This window comes from Netta rufina (genome assembly GCF_964035555.1).
Source record: "Netta rufina genome assembly, chromosome: 6".
Lineage (NCBI taxonomy): Eukaryota > Metazoa > Chordata > Aves > Anseriformes > Anatidae > Netta > Netta rufina.
The window spans coordinates 26,212,169-26,229,440 of record NC_140129.1 but is presented as its reverse complement, the minus strand read 5'-3'; the positions used below and the strand labels follow the sequence as shown (position 1 = coordinate 26,229,440).

Below are 17,272 nucleotides of genomic sequence, written 5' to 3'. Positions count from 1 at the left end.
CGGATTTGGGGGTTTGATCACAAGCTCTGGCAAAAGGGATGTGTTCGAACAGCTTCCTGAGCAGCGAGGGAGGTTGGGGCAAGAGGAGGACGTGCAAAGTGAGGACCAAACATCCCAGTACCATCAAGGGAAAGTCGATAGAGGAGGACTTTGCCAGAGCTCCCCCTGCCTCTGCTGGTGCTTCCCTTGGAGAGGACATGACACCACCTCTCAGAGCTCCTCCCTCGCACCACACACTACTTGCAGACTGCTTGTAGCCTTGCTCCTTGGGGCTGCAGACACTTTAAAAGCCAGGTATGCAAACTGACAGGCTCATTACTAGCAAGAGCAAGCATCACTTGCCCAGCCTGCTCTCCTCCTCCACCTGGGACCCACGAGCAGGCACCTGGACCTTGGCTTCCAGCACACTCCCTGCACACCACACGGCCTGGGCACCCCACGCTGCATCTAACAGACCACACAAATACGGAAAACATTCTTAATTTCTAGCAGCCTAACACTTCCAAGCTCACCAACACCTTTTTCTCTAGTTTGGCTTCATCATCCCTCTCCCGTTTTTCCAGCCACTTCTGCCCTTCTTTCCCTTTTCACTTCCCGTACTTCATGCACTGGGAAATCCTGTGTGCTCCTCAGCTCCATCCCCTTCCTGCAAAGAGGAATCTGAGTAAGTGTGCAGATTTTTCTTAACACCCAGGTGCTTCTGAAGCTTGAGCACAGTGCTACGCCCACAGGTGGCCAACAAAGCTCCTCCACAAAGTCACTCAGTACAGAAGGGCAGAGAGCTTGCAACTTATGCTTTGCAGACAAAATGCCCCACGCACCTTCTATCCCTGTAAAACAGCTCACGGCCCTACAGCTAGTGGCCAGGAGCTCCACACATGTCCAAGATGAGCATGCAAATGGCTGGAGAGCTGAGAAATGAGACCCGGTGCAAGGACCGGAGCATAGCTCCTGACACAGCACGGCTGTCCATTTGCTACGGAAACTATGCTTGGTGAGTATCAGGTGTCCGAATTTCTGCTTACGTGCATCTCCCAGGACAGCAGCGTATTAATAACACGGCAGCCTAAAAACAGAAGCTATCTCCAAGAAAACTTACCCTTCAGCTGAGTGCCTTGCTCATTGACTGTTACTCAGATGGCTCTGAGTTTTCCTTCCATGAGATCTGCCGTCTAAGCAAATCAGTTCGCAGATGGCCAATAAGCAAAAGGAAAATTACAGCAGGAAGAGGATCTTATGGCAGGCACAGTTTTCATGGATGCCTTCTTCCCATCAAGGCTCACATTGGCATACAAATCTGGAGAGAAAGCAGCAGCCAGGGTGCTGCGTAAAGACACACACCTTCAAGAGATGTGCAGAAGCACACAAACAAGCCCCTGGGAGATCTCACAACGGGACGGGACAGCCCAGGCACGACAAGCACAGTGAGTGAAACCGCAGAGCCCAAGATGGAAGAAAGCAGCCAGCTTAGAGGCGCAGCCAGGTCACTGCAAACCGCTCGGGCGAGGTTTCATTCTCGTTCTGGAGCTCATTTCCCAGGGAACCTTACGCCCAGTTTGTCAGAGCAGCGCGTCCCCACACAGCTGGTGTGTGCTGCCCCCCTGTGCCAGACGGCACACCAGGCACTCAGCTCCACACAGGAAAAAGCACAGCCCCGCTTCTTCCTCCCCTTGCCCTACCAGCCCTCTTTATTCACTCAAAGAATATCTATTTTTTTTAAAAAAGAAAACCGCCCATTCTGGGCAGACGCACTCTGTTTCTCTTCTGTTGCTCTCTGCTGCATGAAGTCTTGTAGCAGTCTTGTAGGACAAACTCACCGAAGGGGCTTCCCCCACACTTAAGAGTGACAAAGGAAAACTGTCTAATTTCAGTCACTGCGCACACACGATTATTCGAGTGATCAGGTGGGACAGGAGGGAATTAGCCTGCCAATGGTTCTGATTTCTCCTCTGCCATGAATCCCCCTGAGAACAGCCAAGGAACCAGCAGCAGCCACCCACCTGCACAGGCAGTTAGCACCTGGGCTGTCCTCTGAAGCCTTCTGCCAAGTGTGAGCTAGAGCAGCGCAGCAGCAGGGCGTTTAATCTCAGGCAGTAAAAGATCAAGGCCAAGTAGCTGCTACAAAACAAATTGGAATTTCTGCGTTGCTCAGACGTGAAAGAAAATTCAAAGTCTGCCTGCACAGTCCAACCGCACCTCCAGACAGGACAGGTTAAGTCCAGAAGTCAGACGCAGGCTGTGAGCACGCCTCCCACATCTAGCCACACCTTGGCAACCTCCTAAGGCAGGATCCAGTTTCTGGAGCAGTGAGTTAACACCTTCTCTAAGAGGAAAGCCCTCAGCGTGGGTTCTGTAGCATCTTCAAACAACAAAAACTTGAGAGAAACGCCTGTTGGAGAAAGATTTTTTAAAAGCATCTCCAGCTTCTGTACCACCTCCAGTAGGTAAAGGGCAGCTGGGCAAGAGATGGGCTGTAGGCATGCAGCTTGTCCCTGTGGGAACGTCAGCCTTAACAGTTCCAAGCCAGCTCTGGCAGGCTGAGGTGGGCAGGAACACACCTCACGGCACAGCCAAAAGCTGTGCTGCTCCCTGGCCTCGTACCAGTGACACAGCCCTGCCTCCCTGCTCCTGCCTCACCCACCCAGCGGCTCCTTATGGTACTGCAGGGAGCTTATCAGCCTCGGGAGCAGAAGATACCCTTCTGATTGTGTAATTATGTGAAAACTCGCATACAGCACAGATATTCAGCTAAAGAGAGGCGCTACCAAGAGCCAGTACAACTAGCAATGGTTAAAAACTGTATTTTATAAGCCAGTAGGTATAAAATACCGACCCCATCAGCAGGATCAGAACGGACAGCCTCACATGTTCTTTCAGAACAGGGGATACTGGAGAAAGAGCACAGAACGAACCGAATGTTCTGGCACAACAACTGCAGGCATGTCAGAGAACTCGCACTCATGAGTGCAAAAACCAAGACAATCTTCAAGGGCAGAGAAGACTGTAGCTCCCCGCTGGCTAAACAGGAGGGGAACGATTTGTGAACGCGTTCCCTGCCCGTGAGAGGCTGAAACAGCCTAGTGAGACAAACTGAGCCAGGGCACAAGTTCCACCTCACCGGTGTTTGAGCTGAAGAAGAAAAAGCCACCAGAATTTTAAGTCTATTTCTGTTTCTCCAGGTTGGGTTCTTTTCTTTGCCGTTTCCTTGGTCTCTTCACAGGTTTTTTAACACTTGCAGGGGGCAGTTTGAGAGTTATTTCCTTGTCATCTGCGTCGTCATCCGCTTGGTGAGCTTGCCGGCGCTCAAGCACTGTAGGAGTACAGACTGGAGTAGGATCCTGAGGAGATCAGAAAAACAGGATTCACTGCAAAGCAAAGCACCTGCCGGAAAAAGTTGTTGCGGCCTCTGTGGTACCACAAGGCTCCTCGGTCCAGCTCTCCTGCAGAACTTCCACGTATCAGGGAAAATTGTTTTCCTTTCATAATCATCTTTGGACAGTATTGCTTCAGACTAACAGTGTCATCTCCAAAAGAGTGTGAAAAATAAATGTTTTCTAATATGTCATTACACTGATTGGTTTTCTGAACTTGTTTCCTGACTCAAAGTACTCAAAAATCCAAGACTGAAAGAGTCTGAAAAAAAACACTACATATATTTGAGAATGGCATACAGAAGTGCCATACTTGAGCCCACAGCCAAGCTGAAATACTCCAGTTTCATTCTCTCAGTAATTTCTCAGAACTCAGTTGACCAAACGTATGAGTTGCCCTGCCTACCTCACAACCAGCCCTGTCCCCAAAAGAAAATCAAAACACATTAAGTAAGTTATTAAGCAAAAAAAAAAAAAAAGCAATGAAATAAAACACGTTAATACCTTCCAGACCTTTTAGACTGTCAGTGTCTCAAATCTGAGTCCCGATGACCTGATCTGTCCCTTCACCCTACTGCCAGTTTTAGTTGGCATTAACTTTCAAGTACTGGAAAACCATGATGAGAGCACGAGGGAGGAGGGACAAGAGAGCACATAAGTGGGGTACACAGCATTAGATCACATTCTCTGTTCAATTCCATTTTGGCAGGAGGCTGGCATTAGGTTAGCACCGAGCAGCAGAGGCTGACAGCAGGCTGTTGCCTGGGCACACCTCAAGGCAAGCTCCACTGGTCGAGTAATAGCGCACTGGGCAGAAAGAAGCCTTTGCTGCTGAATACTGCAAGAGGATAAGGAAGGGAGTGAACCCAACCACCTTCTTCCTTTCAAATGTGTTCATCCACCTCAAAAGAGGTGCTTCTGTCACAAAAAATCTCTCAAAGGAAAACAATATCTAAGTTTGTGGCACTGCAATGGCTCAGAAGAAACAGCTGCAGACCCGAGACACCTGCTGCAGGGTGAGTGGTCGCAGTGCTGGGCGCCGCCAGGACTGTTTGGTCTTACCTGGCTGCTCAGAGAAACGCTCAGTTTTGACTTGGATTTCTTAACTTTCCTTTTCTTCACGGCAGGCCCCTGCGCAGCCTAGGAAGCGAGACAGATCAGGCGAGTCACTACAAGCTTCCCAGATGAAAACGTAAACAGTCACCTAACAGCACACAGACTTCTCTGCTTTGTAACTACTGCAGCGTTCCTACAGCAACCACCCCCACACACAGCACGGGGGTTTGGAAAAGCCCCCGTTGTTTTTCTGTGACCTACAGACGTATTAAAAACATGGGATACCCTCCTGCTGCCTATAGGAACAGGAAAAAGGAACTTCTCCCTTTTGCTGCTACTGGTTTACTCCTCTAAAAGTAAACTCACACATGCAGAGCATTACACTGTAATTTTAGGGAGCTTTTACACAACTCTTGACACATGTAGGTCTCTGTGTTACTCCAGGTCTCACGCCAGTTCCACATGAGACATGATTTTGGTATTTAGCACATCCTTAGAAGCAAGTTTTCACAAAACACCTGTCAGAACGATCCCAGACTTACAAATCCCGGGAAGCTGTATTTGATGCCCCTCTCAGCCAGCCGCTTCCGCAGGCGATTCTCCTTCTGCAGCAGCCGCTTTGCCATCTTGGCCTTCTCGGCGAGTGAACGTATCTTGTTGTACCGCTTGACTGCTGGCTGGGAAGGCTTCTGAAAGATCCTCTCACTGTTTTTGAAGAGATCCTCACGAACCTTCTCAGGAGGCACGAACTGACCTGTATAGTCAGCACAGGACACCAGGTTACAGCACAGCTATTCCTGTCACCAAACCCGCTCATGTAACGCCCTTCGGGCCCGCTGTAACATCACCCACAGCTACACCAGAACGCCACTACAGCAGTTCATGAACAGAGTAACTAAAGACAAAGGAAGAGAACACTTGTTCACCTATACCCAGAAAACAGTCAGAGAAACCTGATGTGCAAGAATTGACGCAAAGGAATATGAGCAGTTACACCAACTCATGTTCCTTTACAAAGCAATGTCTGAGAAACCAACTAATTCCCTTTATCTTTTGCCCCAAATAACACTTTACATCTAACTACATGGACAGCAGCTGCAACAGTAATAAAAGAAAAATTCCCACATTAAAGGAAATGGCTCTACGACACAGCCCATCCCTGGCTGAGACTTTGTGCTACACAATGAGCACGAACCAATACAAAACAAAAAACAGTAGGAAACAAAAGGCTGCTGAGGATATTCTCTACATGCAAGGAAAAGCAAGAACAGCTCAGTCCCACAGAGAATCGTGTTGGGCCAAAGCTTCATAATGAGACAAGATCCCTCCTGTAGTTCAAAGAGAGAATATAAATATGCATGAATTTGCTTTTGCGTTAGACAATGGACAGCTCAGTTTATACTCACACTTCAGCAGTCTTTCTGAAAACAGGTAGTTGTTCATCGTGTCTGCAACAATCTTAGCCACATCGTCAGACTCAAACTCTATAAATCCGTAGCCTTTACTGCCTCCTGTCTGCAAGCAAGGGCAGAGAGAGAGCTTAAACGATGCTTTGACACACTAATAGCAAGTACTGTCACAGAGTTCTGTGAGGCCATGAAAAGCACCAGATTTAGTCCTAAACTGGCCAGACAGCACTCCTTAACATACACCTATGTATGAAACTGTCTGTTCATCGATATCTATGTTAAAAAAAAACAAACCATGCATTGCTGTTGTTGCTACATGGATTACACAGTAATATTAGAACATGATGATACCCGCGATGTGAGAAGAAGTGAAATTTATGGAGCACAAAGCGATGAGGAAGCTAACAAGGAGCCTTCTCCATGACATTTTGCGATCTACCCTGGATTACTGCATTCTGGCACTTCTCACTTCAGGGTATTTACTTAAGGACAAAGGGTGCTACCTAAAAACTGTGGCAAAAACCGCTCGTTTGCAGCCCGGAGACTCACGTGTTCCCAGCCCCGGACGCAATTTCTGCGTTCCCTGTTTAGGACAGGACAGGGAGCGTGGAGCCCCTCCCCGCCCGCTCCCGGAACTGCAGCGAGGCTCCACGCGGTGCGCGCAGAGCACGGGGAGCGGGTAGGGCCCCGCGGGGCTGCTGAAGGCGCTGCAGGACGGACAGACGGACAGACAAACAGACAGACAGAGAGGAGGAGAAGGGAGAGGGAGGGAGGGGGTCGCGGCGGGGCTCACCTTCTTGCTGCGGGACAGGCGGAGCCGCGTGACGGTGCCGAACTGCCCGAAGTACTCGCGGAGCTGCGGCTCGCAGAGGCCCCGCGGGAGGTGCCCCACGTACACCACGCCCGGCTGCAGCGGCTCCTGCGGGCACAGCCGGCGTCAGCGCAGGCACAGGCACAGGCCCGGCCCCGCCAGGCCAGGCCAGGCCCGGCCGCCCCCCACCTCACCCCACCCGACTCGACCCCACCGCACCGCAGAGCCCCCTCACCTCCTCCTCCGCCCGCTTTTTGCGCCCCCTCCTCGCCTTGCGAGGGCCGCGCCGCGCCTGCGGCTCCAGCGAGAGGAAGGAGGAGGCGGACACAGCCCCTGCCCCAGCCGCCGCCATCTTGGCCGCCTCACCACAGCCGCCGGAAGTGCCCCCCCGTCCCTCCCTCCTCCCCTTCCCGCCCAGGCGTTGCGCATGCGCAGCGCGCGGGCGGCGCTGAGGCGGCGGGCGCCATGTCGGTGAGCGCCATGTTCGTGGCGCTGCAGGGAGTGCTCACCGCCGACCAGGACGTGCGGGAGGTGGGCGCCGGGGGACGGGGCGGGACGGGGAGGGGATGGGGACGGGGCTGGGAGCCGAGGGAAACCGGGCTGACGCCGCGCTGTGCCCGCAGGAGATCCGCAAGGTCGTGCAGGCGCTGGAACAGACGGCCCGCGAGATCCTGACGCTGCTGCAGGGCGTGCACCAGGGGGGCGGCTTCCAGCACAGTGAGTGCCCCCCGCACCCCCCGCATCCCCTCCCTGCCCTCTCCCCCTGCCCCAAGCCGCCGCTCTGCCCGCCCGGAGAGCCCTCAGGGAAGGGGAGAGGCCCGGGGTGCCCGTGGGTGCAGGGAGATGCCCCTCGGCTGTCAGCTCCAGGGGTGGTTTTGCAATGTTTAGTAGCAGAGATATGTGCCTGGCGCAGTGCGTTCTCCTATTTTCATTTTTTTTTCTTTCTAAGTCAGGGAGGGAGCTGGTCCTGGGACTTGCAGGCCCTGAGAAGGGACGCGAGGCAGTTAAACTGGCAAAAAGGAGAACGCTCAGCTTCCCGTTCATCCGCTATCACAGACAACAAATGCACGCTCAGTAGGCCAAGTGTTAACTCACGGTAACGCGCTGTCAGCTTGTCAGGTACTCCAGTCACAGAGTCAGTAATGGCTTTGGTCAAGCTTTGTGGCAAGTAACAAAGATTGTTGCGGATAAAATAGCACTTGTCAGGTGTTGCCTGCTGTGACTGCACCGTGGTTTGGTGATGGTTGAATCCCAGTAGTGCAGCACTCCTCAGCATCCATACAGCTTCGTGATAGTGGGAAGCTTGAGAGGGCAATTTCCACACGGCTCCTTGGCTTTAAATCCCTTGCAGCACGCAGCTGCTTTTCCCTGTTCTCCAGGGCCTTGAGATGCCTCTTGGCTAACCTGGCTCTCACTGGGCTTTACACCTCACCTCTCTCACAGGGGGCAGCACATTTCTGCAGTGGCTGCTTCTGGGGGGCTCTGCCTGTGCTGGGCAGCAATGCTCAGCGTGCAGCTCTGGGGTCAGCTTTATCTTTGATTCTTAAGCAGCTGCAGCGAAGGAGCAGAGACCTGAAGTGTCTGTGCCTGATGGTACAGGCCTGTAGTTGGGGCCAGTAAGCAGGAGGTGGCAGTGTGTGTGCGAAGCCAGGAGACCGTGTTGGTGCGGAGATCCAGTGCACATGGGGCAGGCTGAGGCACAGCTCATTCAAATGCTGTAAAGGAGCACTGCAGGATTTTAAAACAGAGCAGGAGCAGTTTCTTTTCCTTGGATTGCTGACAGCAAGCTGCCTGCCTGCTCAGGGTCTGGCTCCTGTTTCAGGTGCTGACCCTCTGTGTTGTCTCGCCCCTCTTGGCAGCCCCAGTAGGGCCCTGCAGCCCCTGCCCTTCCTGAGCTGGGCTGTCCATTCGTATCCCCCGCTGTTCTCCAGCTTTTATGATCCCCCCGGTGACCCTCCCAGTCTTTTCTCCTGTCAGAACCCACTACAAAATGGAGTCTCCATCCGTGGCTTAAGTCCTATAGCAGCAGTAATGAGTCACGGTTAGCGGTGACAACACCAGGGTGTCTTGTCTCAGGTTCCAAACTGGGAATGGTGTACGTCAGGCAGCCCAAAGCCCAGGAGTGTTTGTTACCTACCTGTGACTCGAGGTGTAACAATGAATTCTTCTCAGATCAACCTGAATGCCTGTAGACTGTTGTGCCCAAAAGGGAGCAGCGTGTTTAAAGGAGCGTAAGCAACGCTGTCGGCTTTAGAGAGCTCTCTGTTTACAGATCCGTGTTCCCTGTCAAGCACTGAATGTTGCCCTGTTTCTCTTCCAGTACCAAAGAAATGTCAGAAGGCTCGAGAACACTTTGGTACAGTACGCACGCAGATGGAATCCCTGAAGACAAAGTTCCCTGCTGATCAGTATTACAGGTGTGCAGCCCACACAGCCAGGCATGGATGTGAGCGCCGCCTGGGCGTGTTTGGCACCATTGCTTTGGAAGAGTAATTTGAAGGTTTATGAACCTGATATTTCTTCCTGTTTGAAAACTAACCGGTAGTAGAGAAGTGTGAGTTTTTAAAAATGCTTTTGCTCAAGCTCTTCTCCCTTTATCTTTTTCCTTTGTTACTGAAAGGAAAACGTAAGAAATTGGTGTTCTATAGGAGCAGCCCATATTTCTGAAAGCAGAACATTTGCTGCTCTTATTAATTTAAGTCATCAGATTGGGGATGTTTCTGAAACCAGCTCTAAGTCTGCCATGAAATGGCTGTGTGATACTGCAGGTTCCAAGTGAAGTCATCACCCTTACATTTTATTTGCCGCCAGAAGGGGACAGTGTCTAGCAAGAACAAACCAAGGAGCAAGAATCTTGTCAGCTCAAATCTGCAGTGCTGGGGTGCCGAGGAGCTGATTTTAAGCTGGTGTAGTTTTGATGAGCAAAAAATACTGCAAAGTGCTATGTGTAAAGGTGAAAAACATGATTAATGCCTACTGCAGACATTTAAAACGTGTGTTGCCCAGCTCTCCAGTAATAGATGTTACTTTTTTTTTTTTTTTTTTTTTTTTTTTTTTTTTTTATCCTTGACTTGATGTTTTTCCCAACAGATTCCATGAGCACTGGAGGTTTGTGCTTCAGCGGTTGGTGTTTCTGGCAGCATTTGTAGTCTACTTGGAGTCAGAAACGTTAGTGACCCGGGAAGCTGTTGCAGAAATACTGGGGAGTAAGTTAATGTTGTAACTGGGGAGAAAGTGCTTGTGAAATGTTCAGATGTTGTAGCTTGCAGAGGCATACAGGGGAACAGCAGAACTTAATTTCTTCCCAAGAAATGGGTTCCAAAACTTATCTGGTACTGGATTTTATTACATAAACAACAGATGCTTTTCGAAAGTGGGAATCAGAAAAATTAATGTAAGAAAAGTATTTATGCATTAACTAGTTCTTCATTAATGAAAGGTATTCATGCAAATTGCCTAGTCTACCAAAAGAGTAATAAAAAGATGACAGCTTGCTTTTCTCACCTTTTGGTTTTGTTATTTAAAAAGAGGGGAAAACAGGTTTTTATGCTATAAGAGAATTGCTGCCTCCCAGAGGAAAGGATTTGAAAAAAATTCGGAAGGTGTTTGTGTGCTTGTTTTTTGTTTGTTTCCTTGTTTTTAAAAAGGACTCCAGGCATCATTCCTGTATATTAATGTAAATTCAGTTGTTCTATTAGATGGCTTTTTGCATGTGCAGCTGAGGCTGTATAAGATGCTAAATCACAATGCTGCAAAGAGGCAGTAATTGTATCATATACAGGAGAAGGGTGACTTTTATTTTGCAGTAGTATTTCATAATTTTGATATTTCAAATTAGCTCAAATAAACGTAATTTCAACCTGCTGGTTTCGCTGATGTTCAGTATCACCTGACTGCCACTCTGTTTTTTATCTTAGTTGAAGCTGAGAGAGAGAGGGGCTTTCACCTGGACATTGAAGACTACCTTTCTGGTGTGTTAACTCTTGCCAGTGAGCTGGTAAGGAAGATATTCATGCATATATTTGGGTTGAAAGTGACCTTAAAAAATTTAAAAAACACTTTACCTATTCTTAAGTTGATTATATAAGTTACGGTTTGGAACACCTTAGTCTGAACTTCTAGCAAAAGGCTTGTCTGTATGCCAGAGTTGTTCCTCGCTGATATTTTAAGCTCTAAAGTAGTCACTGGATTGAAAATCCAGGGCTCCGGTCAGCAGAAAGGTAGATGTGGATATAATTTAGCTGACTACCTGGAACAACTCTGCTTCGCTTGGAGAAGTAACTGAAGGGAGGCGTGAAGTGATCTGGGAAGATCCCTCTGATGTTCTCCTTCCTCTCGTAGGCCAGGCTGGCGGTGAACAGCGTCACGGCTGGTGACTATTCTCGCCCTCTCCGTATCTCAACGTTTATCAACGAGCTGGATTCTGGCTTCCGCCTCCTCAACCTGAAGAACGACTCCCTGAGGAAGCGCTACGATGGCCTGAAATACGACGTCAAGAAAATTGAGGAAGTGGTTTATGACCTGTCAATCAGAGGACTCAATAAGGAGGCGACAGGCGGCGTGGCTGGAGAGAAATGAAGGATGCTCGTTTAACAGCATCAGCAATTACCTCAGATGGTTGCCAAGCTAGGAGGCGTGCTAGCAAAGCCTTCCTACCGTAGTTTAGAAGAACTGCAGCTGAAAGCTGCTCTCTATTTTCTTACAAAAGGTGTAGTACGGGTGTTAGATCTCAAAATGTTTTGTAAAATCATGGCTAGGTTAGTGCAGCAGGCCCTCTGTTTCCGCTGAAATTCCTCTGTCCGATCACGTTGCTGTTCTGTGCACAGCAGCAGCAGAGGCAGTACCTCCCCAAGCTGAAATTCCCACTGGTTTGGTGGTGGTGTTTCACTGCCCCAGCAGTTCCGTGCTCCAGCTGCTTCTGCTCACGCACCTGTGAAGGTGTGTGCACAGCGTGCAGCTTGGTGCAGGTACAGACCACGTTTAAGTAAAACTGTAAATATCTATGTTTTTTTTAAGACACTGTTTTTTCCTTTTTTTTGTTGTTTATTAAATCTTTACCTACGTAAGTTGAACAGATCTGCATAACTGTTCATTAACCAGCTCTTTTTAAATGGTTTCAGTTAACGTGTCCCCCCTTGGAACCGGTGTACTGCACCTGGGCACGTCTTTCTCTTTTTATTTTTATTTTTTTCCCTCCAAGATCCCTGCTATCAATGAATGCAAGGTTTTCTTAAATACCTGCTTTCACTGGCTGGTGTTTGATTACCCAACATGAGTAAATGTTGAGTTTCAACACAATCACCTTAAGAACTCTGTATAAGATTTTTTTTTTTTCTTTTAAACTAGCGAAGTTTATGACTACGGAGGTGTTAACTGACAAACCGCAGGTAGCATTTGAGTTTTAACAACCTGTGTAGGCCACAGCTGTACCTGTTTCCTGGGATTGAAAAGAAAAATGATAGTTCATGTAGTAAAATCTTTGTATCCCCCAGAAGAGGGGAAATTGTTAGTTTCAAATACTTTGCATGTAAGATATTTGCAGGTACCCACAGCCTCTTCTGTTCATGTAAATGGACAGGTTCATACCTCCCCGTGCGTTTGTTCTCTTGTCCTAAATGACTTGGAGTCTTCCCTTTTCCTTACTGCTTCAGGTGGAGCGCTAGGGTAAAGGAGGAAAAACTCACTGGTTTAGGAGGAGGAATATTTCCAGAGGATGAACGTGAACAATCAAGCTTATGTGGGGCTTACTAGTGTTTCATTTTGTTGACAAATATTTCCCATTGTTCCAGTTAAGTTTTTATTTTGTTTATTGGAAGAAAATGGTTTCTTGGTTACTTTTGCCAATAAAAGATGTTTTTTGATTTTGGCCGTTTGCTAACTCTGCCTGTTGTCTGATTATCTGATGTTACTTGCTTTCCTTCCTGGGAGCTTCATCTGAAATACCCTAATTCAGCCTTCAGCTGTACTTAGAAAATAATGTAATTGCCAGCGTTGGTGGGACGCTGCTAAATGGAGCGCTCTCACCAGCGTCATGTGGAGCATAAGTCAGGCTGCAAAGTGATTGCATGGTTTTGTTTTCTTTTTACTTATAGAACAAGTTAAATTGGAGAGCCACGGAGGAGTTTATTAGTACCGCATCCAAGATGCGGCAAGGGTCACCTTCAGAGCATCTTGGATGTAATGTTTGCCTTCATCCGTTGTGTCGTCTGTCACGTAGCAGAGGCAGACAGTAATGTCCCTCCATCCCAGCTGAAGAAATTGAGGGTGTAGCTTCCTGAGCCCCTTGGCACGGAGGCCAGGTTTTCAAGTAGCTCTTTGTTCTTTTCCTCTGCCACTGTTTGCTTCTTTCTCACTTAACCCCTGTGGAGGTGGGAGGAAGGAAGGAACTTGAGCCAGTTCGCTGCCAAAGCCAAATGCTCCTGAAACAACGCCCTGAGGCTCTGGGACGGGGCTTTGCAGACCAGGGTCACACAGGAAAAGCGTGGGAGCAGGGAAATGGGAGAGGTTTTCTGAGCATCACTCCGGTGTCTCTCAGGTTGGAGGACTCCTGCCACGTGGGGATGGGGCGTGAGGCCGTGCGGCAGGACGGGTTTCTGGTGGCAGGACACGTGCTTTGTGCTGGCTCTGGATGCATTTGGTCATGCAACAGGTCTGCTTCTGTGTGGGAGCCCGTGTGCTGAAGGAAGGAAGCTTCTTGGCAGATGCTAGGGCTGCCAGCTCTCCTATCTGATGTAACCACAGAGATGGCAGTGCTGTGCCACGGGTGTGGGCATGCAGATACTGGGGGAGGGATGACTGGAAGAGCAAGTCTCTTCTCTTAGGGCTTAGGAAACGTGCGAGTTGTGGCATCTTCCTGGCCAAGGCACCGTGAAGTGCAAGTGGCTGAGCAGGGGACAGCCCAGTGTTGTGTTTCTCCAGGGTGCTTAGGAAATCTCTTCTTCCCTGTTCCTAAGGCTGGGGAGAGCCTGGTGGCTTCCTCTGGAGAAGCGTTACTTGCAAGGGGCAGGCTGTATTGTGTATTCCCAAGCCTGGGGAAGGGAAAAGGAACCAGCAAACTTTCTGCGTAATCTGCACCAGGGAGAGCTGGGAGCACGCATCTGTCCGCAGCTTCCTCTGGACTGCAGGACCTCCTGGCCTAAAAGACCTAAGGCGGTGAATCTGCACATTGCCCTGGGCCTAAAGCAGTTGTCTTTGTCTCACAGCTGGGAGCAGAGGAAAGAAGGGAAGAATCAGATTTATTTAGGGCTCTTCTCTCACCCTTCCCTTTCCCACAGAGCAGGTAGCCAGTGGGAAATGGCTCTGTGAAGGCTGCAGAAGCCCGCTGGCTCCTAATGGATCAGATGTTTGAACCCCAAACAAGTAACTCCTGTTTGGTATTGAACACTGCTGGCAGCGGGGAGGGGGTGAGTCAGTGCAGGAGCACTGGAGAGTCTGACTCAACAGCCAGCACAGCTCTGCTGTGGAGCACTTCAGCCTCGAGTGTGTTCCAGGGAGTGCTCTTTTGGATCGTCTTTGTATTCATGTGCGGCTTTTTTCCCCCATCTTGACGTCATTTCTCTGTGTCTTCTTTGCCTCAGTAAAAAGGGCACTCAGATAGTTGATTAACTGTTCTTTATTTATAGCACTGCCTGTTCCATCCCCGCAGGTCAGATCAATGCGAGTGCTGACCTGAAACCAGCCAGGAAATAGGGGCGAGCAGCTCGGTGGCACAGGATGCCACGCAGACCCGGGGTGGTTGTTTAACTGGCTGTGCCGCTGGGGTTGACAAACCGCAGCCCGAATCCAGCAACCTCTTTACCCTGGCAATTGTTAAGGGATGTTACCACCTCCAGCCTGCCCTTTGCTGCTGCCAGCGCACGTCTTTGTGCAGTGAGCTGGATTAAGGACCTGCTCTAGCTGAAACAATCCCTGTTTTTCAGCGGCGCTTGCTCCCAGCCTGGTTCAGCACGCAGTGCAGCACCCGCTGTGCCAGCACGCAGAGGGAGGCTCCTTCCCCTCTACCTGCGGTGCCAGCTGTACGTTCACTGAGCTGTAACACTCTGGTAAATGGTCTGCGTTTCTTCTTGCAGTGACTTAACTGCTTCCAGTTCTGTTAGGATGGCCGAGGGTTTTCTCTCTGGGCAAATAACGTGCCTGCCTTTTGCTGCAGAGTGGTGACTCTGGTGCTGTAGAGCCTTGCTCCTGTTTTTCAGCTGGTAAGGTCATAACGTGCCAAGGAAATCAACAAGAGCAGAAAGTAAACACGGGTGGATGACTCCTGGGGTCTGCCTGTGGATCCTGCCGTCCGCTACTCGCCAGCAGTCCATCTCCCCTCGTTAAAGCACTGTCTGCTGCTGGGGGACGTGGTGCCGCTGTGCTGAAGTGTGGGGGCTGCTCAGAGCCTGTCGAATCCATGGAGCATCATTAAGCGAGGACTGGAGTCTGAAAGGAGCTGTCCTTGACAGCACAGCATCTCCTGCACGCCTGGGTCAGGCACGAATTATTCGGAGATGCTTATCTCCCTGCAGGTTTTTCTGCCTGTGTTTGTTGTCGCTTCAAACTGCGTCACTTGTGGCGTTCTCTGGGCAGCCACCGCTGGAGGATTGCCCTGCCTGAGGGGAACACCACTGTCCTAAAACCAGCCCTTCCTTGAGAGAAGGGGAGCACGCTCTTTTGTTCACCTGCACCTTCACACTGTGGGTGTACGAATGTCTGACCTGCTTCTGTTGGGAAAATGCAAGACCCTGAAGCCCCTAAGTGTGCTGCCTGCTCTCCGGGAAGCCTGCTGGCTCCTGCCCTGGCAGGGGGAGCTCTCTGACCTTCTCTGGGTCTGCACCAGGGCCCTGTGCAGCTCCTGCCAGCTGCTGTACAATCTGCTGGCAACTAAAAGGTGCTGCAGAAAGCCTAAGGGGGAGAAAAGATTTGATCCTTCAGCCCCAGTGGAAGAACCTCGGTCTATAAGGGCCTTGTGCTCTTCATGTGTTTTGGCTACTCCAGCCCGTGGGATCTGACGTGTGTGTGACTGCCTCGTGACCTCCAGGCTCCACACCCTCCTCTGCCAGCCCTCCCGCAGCTCCCAGAGAGATATTTGGTGCTGGTCCCCCCAGGACGTGGCTGGCACCACAGGGGAGGTTCCTGTGCTGGGAAGAAGGGTTCGAACCCAGCGCCTGGGGCTCCACCACCGCTGCAACAAGGATCCTGGGTCTGCTCCTAGGACCAGTTGTTACAGCTGCCTGATATGTGAGCCCTGAAGGGCTGTCTTGGACGTGGTGCTAGAAGATCTGAATTCCCTTCCTTTTGAGGATGCTGGGGACGAGTGCAAGAGACAGTGCAAGATTCCCAGACTCACCTTCTGGAGATCTGGCTTCCTGGGACTTTAGCTTCGTAATCTTTTCATGAGCATCAAATGACTGAAGTTCCCCGCAGGCAGGAAACATGAGATCATCTCAGAGCTTTTTTTTCCACAGGATTTAGGATGTGCTGAGGTCAGTCTCTCGGTCTCCAGTGACAGCTACAATAGCTTCTTGCTGCCAGACCAAAGCTGGTGTTCCCTTTCAGATGCGTTCTTGATCCCATTGCAGAGATCCGTGACGAACCTCACTTCTCTTCAGGACAACCGTGGCTGTACCGGAGGATTTAGCCCCGGCAGCTTTGACAGCACAAACCTGACCGAGCCAAACCTGGCTGCAGGCCCTGCCCTATCAAAGCCAAGGCCCGTAACTGCTGATCCCGTATCTATGTTCCAGAACTGGACCCAAATTTCCCAGCCAAAACAGCACATGTTGGGTGACCTCCACCCCAAATGTGTGTCCCCTGTCACCTGTGGGGAGGGTCCCATCAGATTCACTTCTGTGTCTCAATGCTCTGAGGGGTAACAGCAAACCTCTGGCTCTGCTGGGGTCTTCTATCAGTACCACTGCACGTTTTCTTTCACTATAAAAGGGAAGATCTCTATTTGTTCCCTGAAGCAGGTATCTCTGCTTTCTAAAGCATTTACTTTTCATCTCCCCACGTTTTCTAAGGCTGTCCCACCCAGCATGCTGGCTTGAAGTGGGTTTTCCTTCCTTCAGTACCTGATCTCACTGCTGCTCTTTGTGTGTGTGCGCCTTTTGAGGTAAAAACTGCAGAAACTATGAGAAAGCCTGCCTTCTCTCTCTCTCTTTTTTTTTTCTTTTCCCACCTGGTAAGTGACCAGTTGACTTTTTTTATTTTTTCCCCTAATGTAATACTTCAGAGAGGATGTCTTCCTTCTGGCCTGCTCATACTAGCAAGGTAAGTGCAGTTGGAAGGAGTCTTGAAAAGAAACCCGAGTATGGTCAGTCATTAAGTTTTTAGTATTGTCATTCGTGAATTCTAAGAGGTGTAAAAATCCTGTAGAGCCCCAGGAAGGCCAGTTTGGAACAAGTAATTACTTCCTGGGCTTGTAGACAAACCTGTTCCCAAGTGCCATGGGTTATAAGAGCATTTTGTCAGCTTAATCAGAAATGGAAAACTACAACGAAGCTAATCTCTGGGGCTGTCAAGTAAGATGTGTACATGTGATACTGAAGGACCTGGAACTTCCCAGGAGAGGGATCATCCAGGTTCAGGAAGGTGCCTGAGGATTATGGAAATTTACTGCCTCGTTAGTGCGCTGACACCGCTCC

At 50.0% G+C, this 17,272-nt stretch overlaps 2 protein-coding genes across 2 annotated transcripts; one reads left to right on the top strand and one right to left on the bottom strand.

The window, feature by feature from the left end:
• Nucleotides 1-2,785: 2,785 nt before the first annotated feature.
• On the bottom strand, nt 2,786-7,015 carry NIFK (nucleolar protein interacting with the FHA domain of MKI67). The gene is made up of 6 exons (XM_084289509.1): nt 6,883-7,015; nt 6,630-6,755; nt 5,834-5,942; nt 4,970-5,181; nt 4,434-4,511; nt 2,786-3,338 (listed from the first exon to the last, which is right to left on the bottom strand). Exons 1-6 carry the CDS (start codon nt 6,997-6,999, stop codon nt 3,162-3,164), a joined length of 819 nt encoding a protein of 272 aa, XP_084145635.1. The 5' UTR covers nt 7,000-7,015; the 3' UTR covers nt 2,786-3,161.
• Nucleotides 7,016-7,088: 73 nt separating this feature from the next.
• Nucleotides 7,089-12,525, top strand: TSN (translin). The gene is made up of 6 exons (XM_084288975.1): nt 7,089-7,178; nt 7,271-7,364; nt 8,968-9,064; nt 9,738-9,853; nt 10,565-10,644; nt 10,989-12,525. The coding sequence occupies exons 1-6, from the start codon at nt 7,113-7,115 to the stop codon at nt 11,223-11,225; spliced, it is 690 nt and encodes a 229-aa protein (XP_084145101.1). The 5' UTR covers nt 7,089-7,112; the 3' UTR covers nt 11,226-12,525.
• Nucleotides 12,526-17,272: the final 4,747 nt, after the last annotated feature.

Coding starts and splice junctions, on each gene's coding strand:
- NIFK (XM_084289509.1), bottom strand. CDS start 6,999: ATGGCGGCGGCTGGGGCAGGGGCTGTGTCCGCCTCCTCCTTCCTCTCG. Junction 6,756..6,882: donor AAAAGCGGGCGGAGGAGGAG/GTGAGGGGGCTC, acceptor CTGTGCCCGCAG/GAGCCGCTGCAGCCGGGCGT. Junction 5,943..6,629: donor GCCTGTCCCGCAGCAAGAAG/GTGAGCCCCGCC, acceptor CCTTGCTTGCAG/ACAGGAGGCAGTAAAGGCTA.
- TSN (XM_084288975.1), top strand. CDS start 7,113: ATGTCGGTGAGCGCCATGTTCGTGGCGCTGCAGGGAGTGCTCACCGCC. Junction 9,065..9,737: donor CCTGCTGATCAGTATTACAG/GTGTGCAGCCCA, acceptor TTTTCCCAACAG/ATTCCATGAGCACTGGAGGT. Junction 10,645..10,988: donor TAACTCTTGCCAGTGAGCTG/GTAAGGAAGATA, acceptor TTCCTCTCGTAG/GCCAGGCTGGCGGTGAACAG.